Raw genomic sequence first — 19389 nt, forward strand, 5'->3', positions numbered from 1 at the left:
GGATCATCTCACAAAGCCTATTTTATTATGAAGTGTTGACTGTCTCATGTGACTGATTGAATAGTGCACTGAGAGTGGAAAACAGAATGGGTGTCTGGGTGCAGAATGGCTGTAAGCGCGTGGGTTGTTTGCCCTCGGGATCGCGTGGCTGACGGGAGCTGGGGCTGCCTCCGCTCAGCGTCACGAGAGGGGTTCGTAGGGCAGGCCTATCACTAGCCAGGAAAGGATCAAAATTCAAAGTGTGAAGGAGGGTTTCTACTGAACGCGTGTTGCTTTCACACCATTATAAAGTAAAAATTCACAGGCCAAACCATTGTAAGCCGGGGGCCGTCTGTACATCGTTTTCTAATGAAAGAAGGAAGCGATCTAATATCTGCGAAGTACCTAGTAGTTTCCAGGTGCTACTGCTACTGAACCAAACTTGGGTCCACTCGCCCACACGCAATAAAGCCAGCAGTAAAGCCACTCTGCTGACCCTGGGTCGTGGTGAAGGCAAGTGCAGCGTTTATTTCAGGGAGTCCAGGGCAGCTTGTGCTCCAAACACCCGAACTCCCCATGGCTTTCAGCAAAGCATCTTTAAAGGCAAGATGAGGGAGGGGCGTCCCAGCTCGTGCACACAATTCTCTGATCGGCTGATGTTGAGGTAACTTGGTTGATGGTAAGGTAACAGGGTGGTGTCCCATTATCAGTCCTTAGGTGCCGGTAGGTCTCATGGTCATCAAGTAGTTAATTTCTTCCATTTGGTGGGAGTTTTAGCGTCTGTAAAAACAGCTCAGGAAGTGTGCATCAGATACCGTTCTCTAGGTACTTCAGAGAGGAGCTGCGGCCGAGGATGTGGGGAGGGGTCTGTCCCAGGAAGGCCCCGTAGGGCCCTGCTTACACCACCTCCTTGAACTGTGGAAGCAGTCCTCTCTGGCCACCGCTGTGACCCTGGGGAGGGGTTGGCTCTCTGGAGGGGTTGTATGAGGCTCAGGTCAGACTGAAGCTTAGGACGGTTACGTGTCAGGGTACCTGGTAAGTGGTGGAACGATAATTTAAAACTCAGTCTCTCTAAATTCGGAGCCCAAGCTGTGTGTGTGCCTGCCTGGCCCACCTCTAACCAGAACCAGTGTATAAATACAGGGCCACACGCTATCTAGATAAACCCGTGGTTCACAGCTGGAAGAATTTTGCTCCCAGGGGACACTCAGAAACAGTGGAGGCGTTTTTGATTGTCACAGCTGGGGAAACTGCCACTGACATTGAGTGAGGAGGTAAGTGGTGCTAAACCCTCCACACACTGGAAAGGTTTTTCTACATCCTCAACACTTTTCAATTTGGTTTTTTAAAAAAATAGCCATCAGTGAGTATGAAGTGGTATTTCATTGTGGTTTTGATCTGCATTTCTTTGATGATTAATGATGTAGAGCAATCTTTTCATGTACTTATTGGCCATTTTCTTCAGAGAGATGCTTAAGCCTTTTGCCCATATTTTAATTGGGTTGCCTTCTGTTGTTGAGTTGTAAAAGTTCTTTACATATTCTGGACGTGAAACTCTTATTAGATATATGATTTGCAGATCCTTTCTCCCATTCCATAGGTTGTTTTTTCACTGTCTTGATAAGGTCCTTTGATGAAGGAAATAAGTTTTAGGGAGTTCCCTGGTGGCTTAGTGGTTAGGATTCTGGGCTTTTACTGCCGTGGCCAGGGCTCAGTCCCTGGTCAGGGAACTGAGATCCTGCAAGCCGCATGGTGTGGCCAAAACAAAAGGAAAAAAAGTTTTAAATTTTGATGCAATCCAGTTTATCTTTCATTACTCGTGTTTTTGGTGTTATATCTAAGAATCATTAAGTTTCGTGGTTTTACCTCTTATTTAGGTCTTTGATCCATTTTCAGTTAATTATTCTATATACAGTGTCTTATACATTGTGTCTTTTGTATGTGTGAATTAAACACCAACAGTATGGTTAATTGGAAAGGCTCTGGAGTCAGAGTTGTCTCTGAACCATATGTGGAAGAGACTGTTCTTTCCCCATTGAATGGACTTGGCACCCTTGTCAGAAAACAATTGGCCATATATATTTGGGTTTATTTCTAGACTCTGGAATCTGTTCCATTGGTGTATATGTCTATCTTTAAGCCAGTACCACATTGTTTTGATTACCGTAGCTTTATAATAAGTTTTGGAATCAGGAACTTTGTTCTTTTTCAAGGTTGTTTTGGCCCCTTGCAATTCCATATCAATTTGAGGACTGACTTTCTGTATCTGCAAAAAAAAAAAAAAAAAAAAGAAAAAAATCTGTTGGGATTTTGATAGGGATTGCATTGAATCTGTAGATTGCTTTGGGTACTATTGACATCTCAACAATATTAAGTCTTTGTATCCATGAACATAAGATATCTCTCTATTTTAGTCCTTTTAAATTTAGCAATGTTTTGTAATTATAAATATGTAAATGTTCAGCTCTTTGGCTAATTTCATTTCTAGATATTTTATTCTTTTAGATTTATTGTATTTGAGATTTTTAAATATTTATTTATTTTTGGCCGCGTTGGGTCTTCGTTACTGTGTGCAGTCTTTCTCTAGTTGCGGTGAGCGTGGGCTACTCTTCGCTGTGGTGCGCGGGCTTCTCATGGCAGTGGCTTCTCTTGCTGTGGAGCACGGGCTCTAGGAGCACAGGCTTCAGTAGTTGAGGCACGCAGGCTCAGTTGTTGTGGCTCGCGGGCTTAGTTGCTATGCAGCATGTGGGATCTTCCTGGACCAGGGATCGAACCCGTGTCCCCTGCACTGGCAGGCAGATTCTTAACCACGGCGCCACCAGGTAAGTCCCTGTATTTGAGATTTTTAAAATATCTAGCACATCAAATTTGAGTTCCAAATTAAGTATTGTGTCCTAGAAGTTACTATGGAGACATCTTGAGGTTTGAAACTAAGTGGATTAGGGTTTGAACCTGGATTTGGCACTTTAAAAAATTAGCTGGTGGGGCGTCCCTGGTGGCGCAGTGGTTGGGAATCCTCCTGCCAATGCAGGGGACACAGGTTCAAGCCCTGGTCCTGGATGATCCCATGTGCTGCGGAGCAACTAAGCCCGTGTGCCACAACTACTGAGCCTGTACTCTAGGACCCGTGAGCCTCAACTACTGAGCCCACGTGCCACAACTACTGAGCCCCGTGTGCCTAGAGCCCATGCTTCACAACAAGAGAAGCCACTACAATGAGAAGCCCGCACACCACAAGAGAGTAGCCCCTGCTCACCACAACTAGAGAAAGCCCGCGCACAGCAACAAAGACCCAACACAGCCAGAATAAATAGATTTAAAAAAAAACTAAGTTTTAACCAACTTGGTTACTATTAGTTGGTAACCTTGGATATAGTACATAATTCCTCTGAGCCTCTGTTTTTTCATTTGTGAGATATAGGGATAAAGCAAATCTGTCTTTCACAGAAGTTGTATAGATCAGAGATAATATGTGCAAAGGACTAACTCTGGAGTGTGACTCAGAGTTAGACACTAGATAAATAATGCTGGGTTGCCAATATTGTGTTTCCTTGTATGGTTTCAATGTAAATACTGGTTTACTGTACAGTTTCTCATGAACATTTAGCTTATATTACCTTTGTTTGCTTATTTCTTTTCACGTCCAGAAGTTTTATGATTAAAGTATACATTAAAAACTTGAGTAAAATTAATTTGCTGCGAAGGCTAGTGATTTTTACATAAAGTATATACCCTGTTTCTCAGAGAACCTTATGAAGTATGTTGAGTCTGGAAGAAAAATAAATTGTAATAAAATGTCACACTCATTTTTTGTTTCAGTGGTGCAGCATACTTAGAAGAGGGGGAACCTTTCTTCCAGTGTTGCTGCTTTCAGATGCCTCTGTGCTGTCTTGGATCCTGTGTGCACCCAGACATTGCAGGGTTAAATGTTAGACATATTACTAGCATTTAACCTCTCTGTAGCAAAGGTGACTTAAGGCTTTACCTTCAACGAAGGGTGCAGCTACTCCTGCCATCTTGGAATTGCATTCTTCTGTACGTGTGTAATATAACTGTATACATCTGGGTACCAGTACCACAAGTTTTACTTTTTTAAATACATCTTAGAGGAACTTTTTTTGTTGTTGTTGCACTTTGTGGCATGCGGGATCTTAGTTCCCCAACCAGGGATCGAACCTGCACCCCCTGCAGTGGAAGCACAGAGTCTTAACTGCTGGACTGCCAGGGAAGTCCAGGGGAACTTTATATTGAAGTAGGCAGATTCAGCCTCTGAAAGGCAGTAATCTAACAATTCTGATTTTTTGTTTTAATTTAAATTTCACTAGTTAAGTAAAATCTGGTAACAGACTTAAATGTAGCACTAGAATCTTCCAATTGTAAAAGTAAATTCCTTAAGTTATTCTCGTAGCAGCGTGGTTTAGTCATGTTTGCTGTTCATTACCCAAAGAACACAGTGACCTGCGTACAAGAATTTGAGATGGGGAGGGAAGGGTGATGGGAATGCAGTCAGGTTGAGAAACATGGAAGTTGGAAAAAGAAACAGAAACTGGGAGAGCAGGCTGACCACAGAAACCAAGCGGGGTTTCCAGGCTCCATTGGATGCCCCTTTAAGGCTACAGACCATCTGTCCTGTGGGGTGGCTCTTAGCCGCACTCATGATGATTCTTTATTAAAATGATAGTCCCAACTGCTTGGGTGGTATTTTGCTTAAGCCTGCTAACATGATAGCAAGCAAGTTGTGAATTAGACACCAACAACATGGTTAAAAGCAGAGGCTCTGGAGTCAAGCAGGCCCTGGTGTACATCCTGGCTTCTCCATGTAAGATGTGAACAGGTTCTTGATGTTCCTGATAGTTTGTCCTTTGTATACTTGTCTGTTGAAATCCTGGTATACTTATTATTATTTGTTTGAATTTTATATATGATAGAATTTTTATTCTCCCCAAGAAACTGCATATCCAAGAGATTATTGCTGAGTTCCTGGCTTCTGAGTAATTACTCGGCATTACCGTAGCAATTTGTTTATCCAGATGGAAGACGGCAGGAAGGAGAGTATCAGCTAATTACCAATATTTTTAAAATAGAGAAAATTGTAAGCAATTTTTTGGAGATGAAATCACAGCAGCAAAATAATTAAAACCACCATCACCAGTTTTTCAAGTGGTCCAGAAAATCTTTAGTGAAAAATGTTGTGTGGAACCAGCTATAGAAGTGAAAATGCCTCTTAAGAGGCGAGGAATGTGAGTGTGACTGACACGGGTCCCTACAGGACGCTGATCTCACAATTTGTGACATTTTCTCCTGTTTTTCTCCGGATTGTGTTAATAATCTCATCTGTCCTTGATTACTTCATTTGTTTGTTGTAATTTCCTTTGGCGAGCTCTGAGCCATTCCCGTGGACCCAGAGTGGGGAACCCCAGCCCTGTGTCTCCTGACGTTACCTGTACTTGGTGTCACTCCTGTTGCGATGCACTGTGTGCTTCTGCTAGGTGTGAGTTTATAGCAGAGAATTTGTTGTTAAAGATTAAAGGACCACACTTTTAAAATTATATACTGTTTTTTGAATTTGATAATAAAACGATTTATGTTTCAACAGGATTCCTAGAGTGTGAGCAAAATGGGGTGACACAGCCCTCATACAGAAAATTGCTTATTTTCTTGGAGTGTTGCCCCTGAGTGTTACCCTGGGTACAGGACCATTGCAAACTGCTATTCAGAGGGTGAAATGAGAGAAGAAATAGACAAACATTTAAACTGAAACAGTTGTGATTAACATGATGCAGACACACACACCCCCAGTGAGGCTGCTGCCCTGGGGGTTCTGAGCAGGGCAGAGGGTTTCCCACTTGGCTTTATTCTATTGGAAGTGTTGTCCAGAATGTGGGACACAAGTCAAGCCATGGTTCTTCTGATCCTTAATTGGGCCGTTTAAGCTTTGCTCTTAAGGATCCCACACTTGACTGCTGCGGACAACCCACTATTGTCTCTCTGGTCTCAAAATATGGGGTGAAAGTTTGACCTAAAACATTAGTCAGAGAAATACAGCTCAGAGATCGTTTAGTCCCAGACTCCTTAAACTGGGGTGAGTACACTGAGGATATTTTAGGCCATTTGTACAGTAAACATGGTACATTAACCCTGGAACTTGGTAGAAGAAAACTTTGACCAGTTAGCCTTTTTTTCCCCGTCATATTAAAAAAAATGGATGTTTCAAAGTAGCATGCAAAACGTGTTGAATTTTAAAGGTAAAATGTCCGTCTTCAAGAAGATTATTGTTGGGAGAGTCACTTTAAGCCGGGCCTTCTGACCTCAGGAGACGCTTCCTGTTTTTTCTCCTCTGTTCCTAGAATGACCTGTTTGTGTTTGATCATTCATTCATTCACAGCTCAAGTGAAATTGTCACTAACTATGCTGTTTAGAGTTTTGGGGGTTGTATGAGGACATAATGAAATACTGGAACTTGAGTAGATGGGATAGCCATTCTCCAATAAGTGGCTAAACTACAGAAGTTTGGAAAACCTCGGAGTGGTATCGAGAAGAATTTCTCTTGGTTTTGAAGAAAGCATATCTGTCCCTTTTGGGTTGTTTTCATGGGCAAACATTAATTACAAGTAATTCCAGATATGGAAAGAAAAATTTTATATGCATTAGTGTAGGCTCTGGTCCTTTTCTGTGTGGGTCTCTGCCATGAGTGGCCTTGAAAATGCAGCAATGCACCTGAGTTAATTCCTTCACTGTAGAATAATTATGGTGGAGATTATGAACTCTTTGTAACTGAGGCTTTAAAAAATATTTTCATCATAATTTTTTACTAATGAAAACTTCTTAGCTTTCTCACCTCTTCATTGGTAATTCAGTAGAAATATGTTGCTATTCCACATTATGACCACTGGGGGGAGTAGATTATGTATCAATATTTTCATGTTTTGCAGTAAAAACAGTATAACTTGTGGCATAAAGGTATTTCTGTTTAACCAATTAGCCCAATTTCAATTAAAAAATTTCATGTTAGGAAATTATAAATTCTTACACTTTTTAAGAAGCCCTTTATACCTAGTCTCATACATTTATGGGATTAGTGGTGGAAAAAAATAAAGAAGGTATATGTTTTACAAGCATCATCAGCTGTGGAATCGGAACAAGATTCTGACTCTCCTGGCCAGCATTTAAGTTTTGTGTCCCTGAGCTAGCTTTCAACGAATCTTTTTCTTGAAAGATTTAAGTCTTGGAAAAAAAGGCTTCCAACTTCCACCTGCCTTTTTGTTTTTTGTTTTTTTAAGATTATTGAAGATGCTGTGCAAAAATAAAAAGTAGTTTTTCTTGACGCACAACCATTTATTCTTCTCTTAGCCTGTAGATAAAAAGTCTTGACAATACAGTAGCATTTTTCTTTGAAAAAAAATCATAGGGATGATGAAGAATTGTTGGTTGTGATTTTTAAATTTTATTGACCAAGTCTGAAAAGCGCCACCACCAAGTTAGGGAAGCGGCAGGTCCCAGCCTGGGGGCAGGCGGTGCCCAGATGCAGCAGGAGGTGCGCGCCCTTGTGCGGAATTGGTGTTGGGGGGGTGAGCTCACCCTCTGTCTGGGTCTGTGGTCCATACTTTTTGCCGTCAGAGCATCTGAGAGTCATGGATCCAAACCACATGATGAGACAGCACCCAGGCTCGCCGGAAGCCCAGGTGGCTGGCCTGGAGCCTGCACGTTGTGTGAGAGGCGGTGAGGTCAAAGTTGCCGGACGGCCTCTGCCCTCCTGGCTCAGGCCTCGCTCCCTCTCTCCTGTCGGACCCTTTCTCCCAGCACTTCCGTGGGGGCCTCAACCTGGCAGCATGTGCCCACTGAGCGGGTGGCCTTGGGATGATTGCCTGACCTCTCTGGGCCTCAGTTTCCTCACATTTAAAATGGATCAGGGTTTTCGCATTTGTCTTTTCCCTGTGTCTTCGCTCTCCACCCACCCTCCTACTTAGTTTCCCCTCTCCTGTCGTTCCACTGGCATATTTTCTTGTCTCTTCCAACTTCTATTTCCTCTGCTTTTCCCTCTTCCCCATCTTCCTTGTAGCTTCTCCGGAATCCCCTTTCTCCTTCTCACTTCGCCTTCTCCCTGACTTCCTACTTCTCCATTCTTTCCCACGGGCAGCACCCCAGTGTGGGTTTTTATTACCATCTGATGCTGAGGATCTGGGACTGCAGGGGGACATGGAGGAAGGAAGAGGTTTAAAATTTTATACACTGTGTAATAGACCAAAAAAATCACTTCCCTTGTGAAAGGGGGAATTTGTGTACGTGACGTGTATTGACTTGGATTACAAGTGCCCGTGGGCCCTTCATGTTAATGTGTGGGTAGAAGGCAGTATAATGCTTTGAATGCAGGATACATTTTCCCATTTCTAATTTTGGTGAAATTTGTTTTAAATTTTGCCATTTAACATTTTTGTTATGTGTATCTTGGTGGTATATTGCTGTAGTAAACATTACCAACAGCCCCTTGGTCAAATATTTGGAAGTTTTGTCTTCTGCGATGTTTAGACATAGAGAAAAAGTTTAATGATGTGAACATTATTAAATATCTGAGGATCAGTTAGTATATTGATGAATTTAACTACTTCTGTGGAATGATGAAAACTCCTGTCACGCTCAGCTCTCCATTAATGGAACTCTGGCTGAATGTTCCTTTCCGCCCTTGTTCTCAAGATTGTCTCAGGACTGTAAAGTGGTGCTCTAGTAGAAATATAATGGGAGGCACATTGTCATTTAAAAATTTCTAGTAACATTAAAAAATAAAAAAAGGTAAAATTAATTTTAAGAATATATCTTATTTAACTCAGTATATCCAAAGTATTTTCATTTCAACAAGTAACCTCATATATATATATATATATATATATATATAAAATAATGAAATTTCACATTTTGTGTGTTTTATACTCACAGCGCATATCATTTGGCACTAGCCACATTGCAAACGTAGTCATGTGGTTAATGGCTATTTTTAACAGCACAGTCCTAGACACTGGCTTGCAAAAAATAGTGTATTTTAATTTAAAAATTGACGTTTTGTCTCTGTGTTAGTGTGTTTTAGGTTTTTAGAAAAATTCACTTGAAGTTTCTGTATGTTGACGTACTAACAGCTGGAAAGGAAATACCAGGATGTTTGAATTTTAGTGTTGTATTGCCGTACTCTTGAAGTTAAATTGTTTGTTATTATATTATGTAACGTTACTGTTACAACGTTAATATAACTAATGCTATGTTAGCATACAGTAACAAATTGTTATTGTAACTTGTTCATTATTTACAGTGCTGAGCAGGTTAGCTCCCATTCAGAATTGTGAAAATATATTGGGTCATGGCAATATGACAAAGCAGAACATTTCAGTGATTTGAGTTCTATAAAGCATATGTCACCTGGCTGTCTTTGGGAAGCTCACTGATGCTTAGAAAGTATATGTAAACTGTGTTCCCTTACATGATTAATGTATGGAAGATTACTTCTTATGTGTAGTTGTTTTGATTTCTAAAAAATGAGGATGTAATTGATTTAGGGAATCATTAACTCAATTCGTGTCCCGTGTGATGGAAGCACAGTGAGGCTCCTGTGCTTGGGCAGGACTTGGTACCTATCAGTGTAAACATGCAGCACAGCCCATCCCATGCCCCTGCTTATCTGCTTCAGAGGGACAGGGTTGAGGCTTTCAGCAAATCTTACTGGTAAAGTCATGCATACATTGCTTTTTTTTTTTTTTTTTTGAAGAGCCATTTCCTTTCAGTTTTAACCATATTACTGTGTCTGCAGACAGTTTGCCCAGCAGAACAGCTTTTCTGTTTTGATAACTTAGAAGTGTGCCTTCATCTCTGAAAATAAGACATTCTGATGAACTAGTTCAGTTATAAGATGTTTTCCTTGGAAGATGATAGTGAAGATGAGGAGGAGAAGGTTGCTGAAGGTGTTTACGGTGGAAGGGCCCCTGCTGGCATCTTGGTGAGTTACATCCACCAGCTTCTGCCTCCCCGCTTTCTCCACCTGGGATATGCTGTGAGGAGGGGGTGGGAAGACCGCCGGGGAGATCGGCTGATGCCTTTTCCTTGGAAAATGTAGCATCAGAATGAATTTTATTAACTTTTAAATGTTGTATTCAACAGGAATCTTTGGCTACCTGCTCTCCCTCCTTCACTCTACACCGTCTCTCTCCCCTTTTCTATTTATTATTTAACAAATAATAACTTTCTGCCTAGAAAAAAATGAAGTTGCTGCTTTAAACTGAGAATTTTTATGAAACTAGGTTTCCCAGGAAATGTATCTCGTTTCACATTCTCTTTGCATCTAAGTGTAGTAGTTGAGGAATAAAAACCATTGAAAAGGTTTCTGGGTTTTTTCCCCTGTCTTTCAGATTTTTTGACTGCCTTCACCCAGTTCCCCATCCCCCAGCCTGCCTCTGGTGGCCCTAAATCTGATCTCTCTCTATGAGTTTGTTGGTTTGTTTTATGATTTTTGTTGTCCTAGCCAAATATTTGTGAAAACTAAACTAATATTTTGAAACTGGCATCTTACTCTGATACGTGATGGGGAAGAGTGACAGCAGTCTTTTTTCTCCTGTGATGGCAAACAGAATTTCTAATCTTGAAATATGTGGGGAAAAATGCAGATTGTCTGAGTTTTTTATCTAGAGTTTCCTCTCTTATGAGACATAAAATAAAACAGGTCACATGAAAGTGTAAGTTTTTAGAAGTCTGCATTAAGGAAACAATCAGGTGAATTAAGGACAATATAATTTAACTTTACCCATGGAAGCCTTTTCTGTAAAAATGATTTGAAGTAAATACAGTGAGGTGAAGGTAGCTTTTAGAAAATGAGGGGTGTACATTTTTATGAAAACAAGTGTACAATAAACAAGACAAATTATACAGTTTCTAAAATCTGTGGCTCATGATCAGGTTGATTTTAGTTTTAAAGTTGTGCAAATTTTTGTCACCTTTAAAAATGTTACACATCTGTGTGCTTTTTGCCTTTGGACCTGTTGGCAAAAATGTACTCGCTGGGGATCTCGGGAACTGGTGGAACTAGACATCGTTTGACTAGGAATGGAAGTCAGGGGCTACGGAGAGAGGTCATTTACTTTTGAAATTTCATTTTAATAGTACGGAGTATATGTATATACGGATTCCTGCGCACTTGTTGTAAAGGTCAGAAGGGAGAAGGGTGAACACAGCTGGCTGTGAAATAGTTTAAAAGTTCATTTAGTGAGTAGCACCAGCACACGCAAACCGCTCATCACAGGAAGAAGTTTGCTTCCTGCTGCTGGTGTCTTCTAGAGCGAGGGCAGCCGGTGTTTGGGCTGCATTTTATGACATTTCTTTTTGTGTTAACGTTAGAACATTGAAGTTGCATGAGTCACCTCCCAGCTCCAAGAGAAACTTGGTTTTTCTGAATGGCTGGTGTTCAGGACACGGGATTTGCTATCGGCTGAATGAGCTGTGCTGATTGTGTAGGAGACTTTGTAACCTGGGTGTGGGCGGTGAGGGGGAATCTCAGGGTCCAGGCCCTCAGTGACCCCGACGCTCCTTGCTGGTCGTATGCTGTTTGCGCACACCTCCTGTTGGAACGTGAAAGTCTCCATCATAAAGGAGATGATTTTATGTGTTTGGAATGTAAATGTAAAAATCTCATAATTTAAAAAACCATGAGGAAACTTCTGGGCTTTGTTAGAAATGGGGAATTTTTTAAAAAAATCGTACTTCTGTAATTTTTAAACAAAAGAATATAATTCCTTTATTTGGCAAGGAAAAGGCCAAGTTATTTCATATTCAAATAACCTTGAAGTTACAAAATAATCTGCTGGCCTTATTTTCCCCCACTTATTTTAAATTACTTTGCATTTTTTAAATTAGGGCAGAATGTACTACAGGGGTTCTTAGCCAAAGTTGTAATCCTAAGAAATGCTCCTAGAATCGAGTCTTTCTGTGGGTTAGAGCTGGAAGGGGCCCTGGAGTGCATCTGGCCGCTCTTACTAGAGGTGAGAACCCCTGCACGGGGGTTAGGAGGACCTGTTCAGGCCGTCCTCGCTCCTCTGTGCTCTTTATCAAAGGGCCTGCTCGAGTCTAAAAAGCTCCCCTTTTTCAGAGAGAACTTTGTATGTTTATATTGTTTACTGCGCGATGCAGTAACATAAACAGAGGTGGAAGACAGCAAGTCACCCTGTAGGCGGGGCAAGTGCCTTATGCTGAGCTGGGTGCAGAAGTGGCCGCCCCCAGCTTGGTGCATCTGATATCACCCCCTGCCTCACGGAATCCTGGAACCACACTGGTGAATGGATCTCAAACCAAATGCTTTCCTCTAGGTGGACAGTGGTCACAACACTAATTAAATATTTAGTTGCACAGAATTTCATTTCCTCACAGAAATGTGGTGATGTTACCAGTCAGGCAGTTTGGGGGAGCACATTCTCCAAGAATCTTTGTTTTTACAACTTGATTGATTGCCTGTTAATACTGAGATCTCAGATGAGCTCAGGAATTTGGGGGAGGGTAGCTTAGAGGCTGTGGCCAGAAGTAAGTACAGGCTGTTTGAAAGTTATTTATTATCCATTTTGCATTTATGCTCCATCTGTTTTCAGGAGAGACTTAGTGGTGGCCCACTGTTAAAGCACACGCTGCTCTGCACTGCTGTGTGGTGCGTGACTGAACCACCAGCTTGAAACAAAATTCTCTTCGTTCAGCAAATACTTATCGTGCCACACTGAATCCACTAGGTGCTCACAGATCTTTTTTTTTTTAAATAAATTTATTTATTTCTTTTTGGCTGCGTTGGGTCTTCGTTGCTGTGTGCAGGGTTTCTCTAGCTGCGGCAAGCAGGGGCTACTCTTCCTTGAGCGGGCTTCTCATTGTGGTGGCTTCTCTTGTTGCGGAGCATGGGCTCTAGGCATGAGGGCTTCAGTAGTTGTGGCACGTAGGCTCAGTAGTTGCGGCTTGCAGGCTCAGTAGTTGTGGTACACGGGCTTAGTTGCTCCACGGCATGTGGGATCTTCCTGGATAAGGGCTCGAACCCGTGTCCCCTGCATTGGCAGGCCGATTCTTAACCACTGCGCCACCAGGGAAGCCCTCACAGATCTTTTTGTTTGCTGTTACTAATATGTCTGAATTATTTGCTGCTCTGAGTTTGTGAGTAGCACAGCTGGACAGATTTCCACCAGATGGCCGTGTGACGAGCACCTTATTTAGTTTGCCTGGATGCTCGGTCCTGGGAGCCCGGCTGTTGGCCCCATAGACCTGGGTGAGCCCAGGACTGCAGGTCTGGTCCAGGGCCACTTTGTGCATAGGATTGGAATTCCATCCCGTGTCTCTAGCTGTCTCGACCAGATGTCGGTGCAGTCTAGAGGGATTGGACACAACTCCCTGAAAGGATCAGAATAAAATCATTAACCTCGGGACTTCTCTGGTGGCGCAGTGGTTAAGAATCCGCCTGCCAATGCAGGGGAGACGGGGTTCGAGCCCTCGCCCTGGAAAATCCCACATGCTAGGGAGCAACAAAGCCCACGTGCCACAATTACTGAACCTGCGCTCTGGAGCCTGCAAACCACAACTACTGAACCTGTGCGCCTAGAGCCTGTGCTCCGCAACAAGAGAAGCCACTGCAGTGAGAAACCCTCACACCGCAACGAAGAGTAGCCCCTGCTTGCTGCAACTAGAGAAAGCCCGCGCACAGCAGTGAAGACCCAATGCAGCCAAAAATAAAATAAAACAAATAAATTTATATATATAAAAAAAAACGTTAACCTCTCTCAGCAAAACTCTTATCATTATATATAATTTGTGTTTTATATTCATATCTTAGGTATTAAATAATTCAAAACCAACCCAGTTCTTCTGAAGAAAAGATTAGACACCATTTCTAGAATCATTCTTGCATAGGTACCGTACATTGTCTCTTTGAAAGTAGGGAAAATGTTTATTTGATACTTTTGCTGTTTTGCTGCTTGTTCTAAAAAAAATACATATATAGGGCTTCCCTGGTGGCGCAGTGGTTGGGAGTCCGCCTGCCGATGCAGGGGACGCGGGTTCGTGCCCGGGTCCGGGAGGATCCCATGTGCCGCGGGGCGGCTGGGCCCGTGGGCCATGGCCACTGGGCCTGCGCGTCCTGAGCCTGTGCTCCGCAACAGGAGAGGCCACAACAGTGAGAGGCCCGCGTACTGCAAAAAAAAAAAAAAAAAAAAAAATATATATATATATATATATATATCTTTTGTATTTGTTTCTTCTTTGAAGCCTATTGCATAACCTAGAATCATCTTTGCTTAATTTAAGACATTTAGGAAGGGTATTTTTCAATGGGTGGAAATAACAATATGCTGATCTTATTTTGTTGGATATCGTTTCATCTCTGCGACGAAATCATGTCAGAACTGTGTGTGCCCTTGGTGTAGCATCTCGGCCTCAGCCTGGATCTGTGTGGAAAAGACCTTCGTCAGAAACGTGCCTGAAGCCGGTTCTGGGAAGGCTGGAGGGGAGCTGTGTTATCTCTAGAGTGTGTCACTTGCTGAGATGCGGCTGAACTCCACTTGACCTGCGCGTAGAGAGGCTGCATTCAGTCAGGTCAAGGGGCAGTAGCTGAGATTGTAAAAACCTTTGGTCATCTTTGTTTTACATTCTAACAAAGCATGAAGTCATAACCGGAACCGTAATAGACACTCAGAAGATTGCAATTATGTTGGAAATGTCATTCCTTCAAGGGAGGCGGGACAGGACAGGCACACCCCTGGGTTCTGTCCCTCCCTGAACGCTGACGCACTTGCCTGCGGTCATCAGACACAGCTTGACAAGCTGCCATTTGGGGTCACTTGTCCCTGTCACTTGGGGTGGCCTGGCCATCCGGATTCCTCAGGCCTCCTGGGTGATTGCTGAGCTGGACGGTCACCAGAGCCCCTGCTGAGCTTTAAGTGTAAAATATAGATTTCCCAGACAGACAGTCAGAACTGGGGAGGCAGTGGAGCCCGGGAATTGTTTTGTCTTTAAAGCTGCAGACTTTGTTCAGATTTTTCCTGCTACAGGCCTTTTCTGTTGGAGGATCCAGCCTGGGTTTGCGTGTAGTTGGTCACGTCTGTCATCTTCCAGTCACTGACCGCCCTCAGTCTTCCCTTTTGTGACATAAACTGCTGAGGTGAGTGCTGGTCAGTTACTCTGTGGAACTCCCCTCCGCTGGAGTTTGTCTGTGGTGTCTCCTGATTAGATGGAGGTCGTGTGTTTGTGGCAGGAACAGCACAGCGGTGATGTGCTCTTGTCAGTGAGTCATGAGGGGTCCCTGGTGTTGGTTCTCTTGTTACTGGGGAGTTTCCCTACTTAATATTAAGGCGGCGTCTGTCAGATTTCTCTCCTGTGAAGTTACTTTTTCCTTTGGCAAGGAGTTTATATCTTGGGGAAGATAACTTGAGAATATACAAATACCTTGTTTCTCTTCAAAGTTTCATCCTCTATTTTTAACACCCTATGTCTGCCACAGGTACTGTAGTGTTCTAACAGTGGTCTTTTATTTCCCTCATTCTTTATGCATTGGAATTCATCTTTGAGAGAAATCTGTCCCTTCTCCCTACTTTTTTGATTTATATCAGTGTGGCCTCAAGAATATTCTGTAGGTTATAATCTGTCCTTATTTTGTTGCTCAGATTGTTCTGGGCACTCTTTCACATTGGCTTCTGTGTTCCTTTAAAATGCCCCTAATCCTTTGATTTTGAGCTCGGGATTCCTACTTTCTGGCACCATGAGATGTCCCAGCCCTGGGACCTTTTACTGGAGGATGGTATTTATTTATTTATTTAAAAATTTTTTTGGGCCATGCCATGTGGCATGTGGGATCTTCGTTCCCCGACCAGGGACCGAACCCAGGCCCCCTACAGTGAGTGGAAGCACGGAGCCTGAACCACTGGACCGCCAGGGAAGTCCCTGGAGGATGGTATTTAGAAACTAGGATCTGGGCTGTAGGTGTGCGTGCTGCTTCTAGTGTCCTTGATTCTCCATCGTGGCAGAGGGAGTAGGGATATTAAACACGTGTTCTAGCCCAGGTGTAAGCACGTCTGTACTTGTCCATCCGTCCATGGAGACTTCCGATGCCTGTCCACCACCACAGGGTTCATGTTAGCCTTCCTTCTAGGAAATTGTATTTTTAGAAGCTTCCCAGGTGTTGGGATTACTCAGACTTGGGGATACGAATCTGGACCCAAAGGCTCTTGTGGCTTTGAGTACTCACTACTGATGGACAGTCTCCGACTCGGTGAATCATCATTTTCCATTCTGGCTTAGTCGTCACTTCTTCTGACACTGAAAAGAATTACTTATTTATTTTTAAAATTTTATTTATTTTTATATTTGGCTGTTTTGGTTCTTCATTGCTGCGTGCAGGTTTTCTCTGGTTGCATCCAGCGGGGGCTACTCTTTGTTGGCGGTGCGCAAGCTGCTCGTTGTGGTGGCTTCTCTTGCTGTGGAGCCCGGGCTGTAGGCGCACGGCTTCAGTAGTTGAAGCACGCGGGCTCAGTAGCTGTGGCTCGTGGGCTCTAGAGTGCAGGCTCAGTAGTTGTGGCACACAGGCTTAGTTGCTCTGCGGCATGTGGAATCCTCCTGGACCAGGGCTCGAACCCGTGTCCGCTGCATTGGCAGGCAGATTCTTGACCACTGTGCCACCAGGGAAGTCTTGAAAAGAATTTTTATGTCCCTCTTAGCCCTTGTAACTAAGGGATCTCAGCCTCCTAGGAGTAAAAGTCCCCAGGTCTTTGTAGTGGAGTAGAAACCCATCCATTTTCATGGCTAGCATTCTTACAAAACTTTTTCAGAGAAACTGAGCACACCTGAGGGGGAATGTTCAGTGGTTTGAATGCAGAGGAAGGTCGTGTGTATATTAATAAACACACGGTCCATGCAAACAAGTGACACACCAGTTGCCCTAAATTTCACTAAAACCAAATTTATCTTAATCCTTGCTTTTCTTTTTGATAAGGCAGTATGCATTTTTTTTTTTTTTCTAAAGTGTAGCTTGCTTTCGAAAGCAGGTATTTTCTCTTATCAGACATCAAGAGGATAAGCCCTTCAGCCTTGGCTGTTGAGGATGTTTGGTTTGTGAACTTTAGACCTCCATGTGCTTGTCAGGTTAGCAGCTGTGAAGTTAGTTAAAGTAGTTGCAGCGAGTGGCCTTCAAATCCTTCTGGATCGTTCATCTGGCTTGTTTCTACCTGAGCTTAACCAGGTACCATGTGATGCAAGTGGAGAGCCTTTCAACCCAGGGAATTAACACATTGGGACAAGTTGAAAATTTGAACTTAATTTATCTGTGATATTAACTAAGGTTCTTTGAGGGCATGAGAGGGAGATGGATTAAGTTTAACATGTCTTTCTGTAGACCTGCAAACTCCAAGAATATGTCCATTTGTTGCCATCTCACAGCTGTAATTTCAATTGCAAAAGAGTCCTGATGTCAATTCCTGACTTCTAGGTCAGTGAGTAAATGGAAAGAACTTCAAATAAAGTCGTATGTTTCAAAGGAAATTGTATCCTACCAATGTCTGACTAAAGTGATAGTTATCACTGAAAATACTACATATGTATGGTTTATATAGAAACTTGCTAAGATTGTGTGCCTTTCATGTGTGAAAGTGAGCCAATCAGATTTCCTGTTTTATTTTCAGTTGCTTATTAGTTATCAGTGATCACCACCAAAATAGGTTAGCCACAAGTTTTTATCCAAGAAAGTTTAGGATGAGAACATGTTCCTTAAAACATACATTTATGATCAAAATGTAATCACATCTTGAAGGCTACTCCTAATGAAAAGCGTTAACATTTTTCGTGTGTGGTAGCATGCGGCAGAATTGTGGCCTTCTAAAAGCACTTATGAAATTCCTCCTCATTCGTAGCCCTGAAAATTACAAAAACTTGGCATTGGTGTGTTTAGGAGCTTGTGGCCCCAGGATACAGAAAGAGCCCGGGCGTTTGAGGCAGACATATCTGAGCTTTTGTTTGTGCTTGTCACTGTGTAACCGCCTGACTCCTGGTATGTTGCCTGTTTTCTCTGAGCCCCAGTTTTCTTGCTTGTTCAGTGCATCTAAGCTAACATTACCTCACCTAACCGGGAGGATTCAGTGAGATGAGGTGTGTACAATGGCGTTTACCCCATCACTGCCCCACGGAAGAGTACTGAATTGTAGCTTAGGTTACATGTGGTTTCTCAAGGCTGCACATAGTTTCAAATGTTAGGACGTGAGTAAATGAAGAGTTTGAATTGTCACCAGTATAAGTGGACCTATTTTAAGAAACTCGCATATATGAAAATCCAAGCTCATAAAACAGTTAAATTATTACCATTTTGTACAATGATTTAAGGAGGGATTTATCTTAATAGCAAACTCCTCTGAGTGCACTGAAGACATCTTCAAAACAATACTACTCCTAAGTATTTACCCAAATGAAGTGAAGCTATGTTCACACCAAAGCCTGTACACAGGTATTTTAGTAGCTTCATTTGTAGTCTCCCCAAACTGGAAACAACCCAGGTGTCTATCAACTGGTGGATGGATAAGCAAACTTTGGGACATCCATACAGTGGGATACTACTTAACACCACCAAGGAACAAATTGCTGATACCTGCAAGAATATTGGTTAATCTCAAACGCGTGATGCTAAGTGAAAGATGCCATATTCCAAAGGGTACGTACTCTGGCTCCATTGATAAGGCATTCTGGAAAAGGCAAGACTATCGGGACAGAGAACAGGTCAGTGGTTGGCTTGGGATGAGGAAAAAGGATAGACTACAAAAGGGCATAGGGGCATTTGGGGTGGCAGTCTAGTTCTGTGTCTTGATTATCTTGATGTTGGTGATTGTTACGTGGTTGCATGGTTAAAACTATGAAAGGGTTAATTTTACTCCATGTAAAGTACGCCTCATTTTTAAAAATCTGTCTTGATAAGTTCAAGGTACCGCTATTTGAAATCTTAAAATTGCATTTCGTAGCAGAGTTGGCTTGAACATTTAGCTCGTTTTTATGTGCTGATAGGTATAACCATTACACAAAGGGTGACTAATGTCTTTCATGATTAATTATAAAGAGTCTTAAACTCAGTACAATTTCTTAATGATTTTACTTCCACGTTTCTCTCTCGTCTCTGGTGAGGATAAACGTTCCCTGTAACATTCTGATCTGTCACCTCAGGTACAGGTGGATTAGAACTGGGCATATTTTACACCATGACAAGAAGAGCTAAGAACTAAATTGCCAAAAGCTTCGTTACTCTGCCGTTTGGGGACTGAAGGGAAAAGCGGTGAAGAGCAATGCAGGGATGAGAACCGTTGAGCTTCACAGAGCTGACTCCGGGTTTGGAGCAGGTTTGGTCATGGGAGTGATGTGAGGGTGAGGAAAGTCCTCGGGGCCTCCTCG

General features: G+C 42.6%; 1 protein-coding gene across 1 annotated transcript in view; it reads left to right on the top strand.

The window, feature by feature from the left end:
• The first annotated feature begins 9622 nt into the window (after positions 1-9622).
• Positions 9623-19389, top strand: part of LPIN2 (lipin 2) — a 59478-nt gene continuing 49711 nt past the window's right edge. Inside the window, exon 1 of the mRNA XM_082667115.1 lies at positions 9623-9958. Coding sequence (XP_082523241.1) covers positions 9872-9958 — 87 coding nt within the window. The 5' untranslated portion in view covers positions 9623-9871. The remainder of the gene's footprint in view (positions 9959-19389) is intronic.

This window comes from Grampus griseus (assembly GCF_964374135.1).
Source record: "Grampus griseus genome assembly, chromosome: 12".
In the NCBI taxonomy this organism is placed as follows: domain Eukaryota; kingdom Metazoa; phylum Chordata; class Mammalia; order Artiodactyla; family Delphinidae; genus Grampus; species Grampus griseus.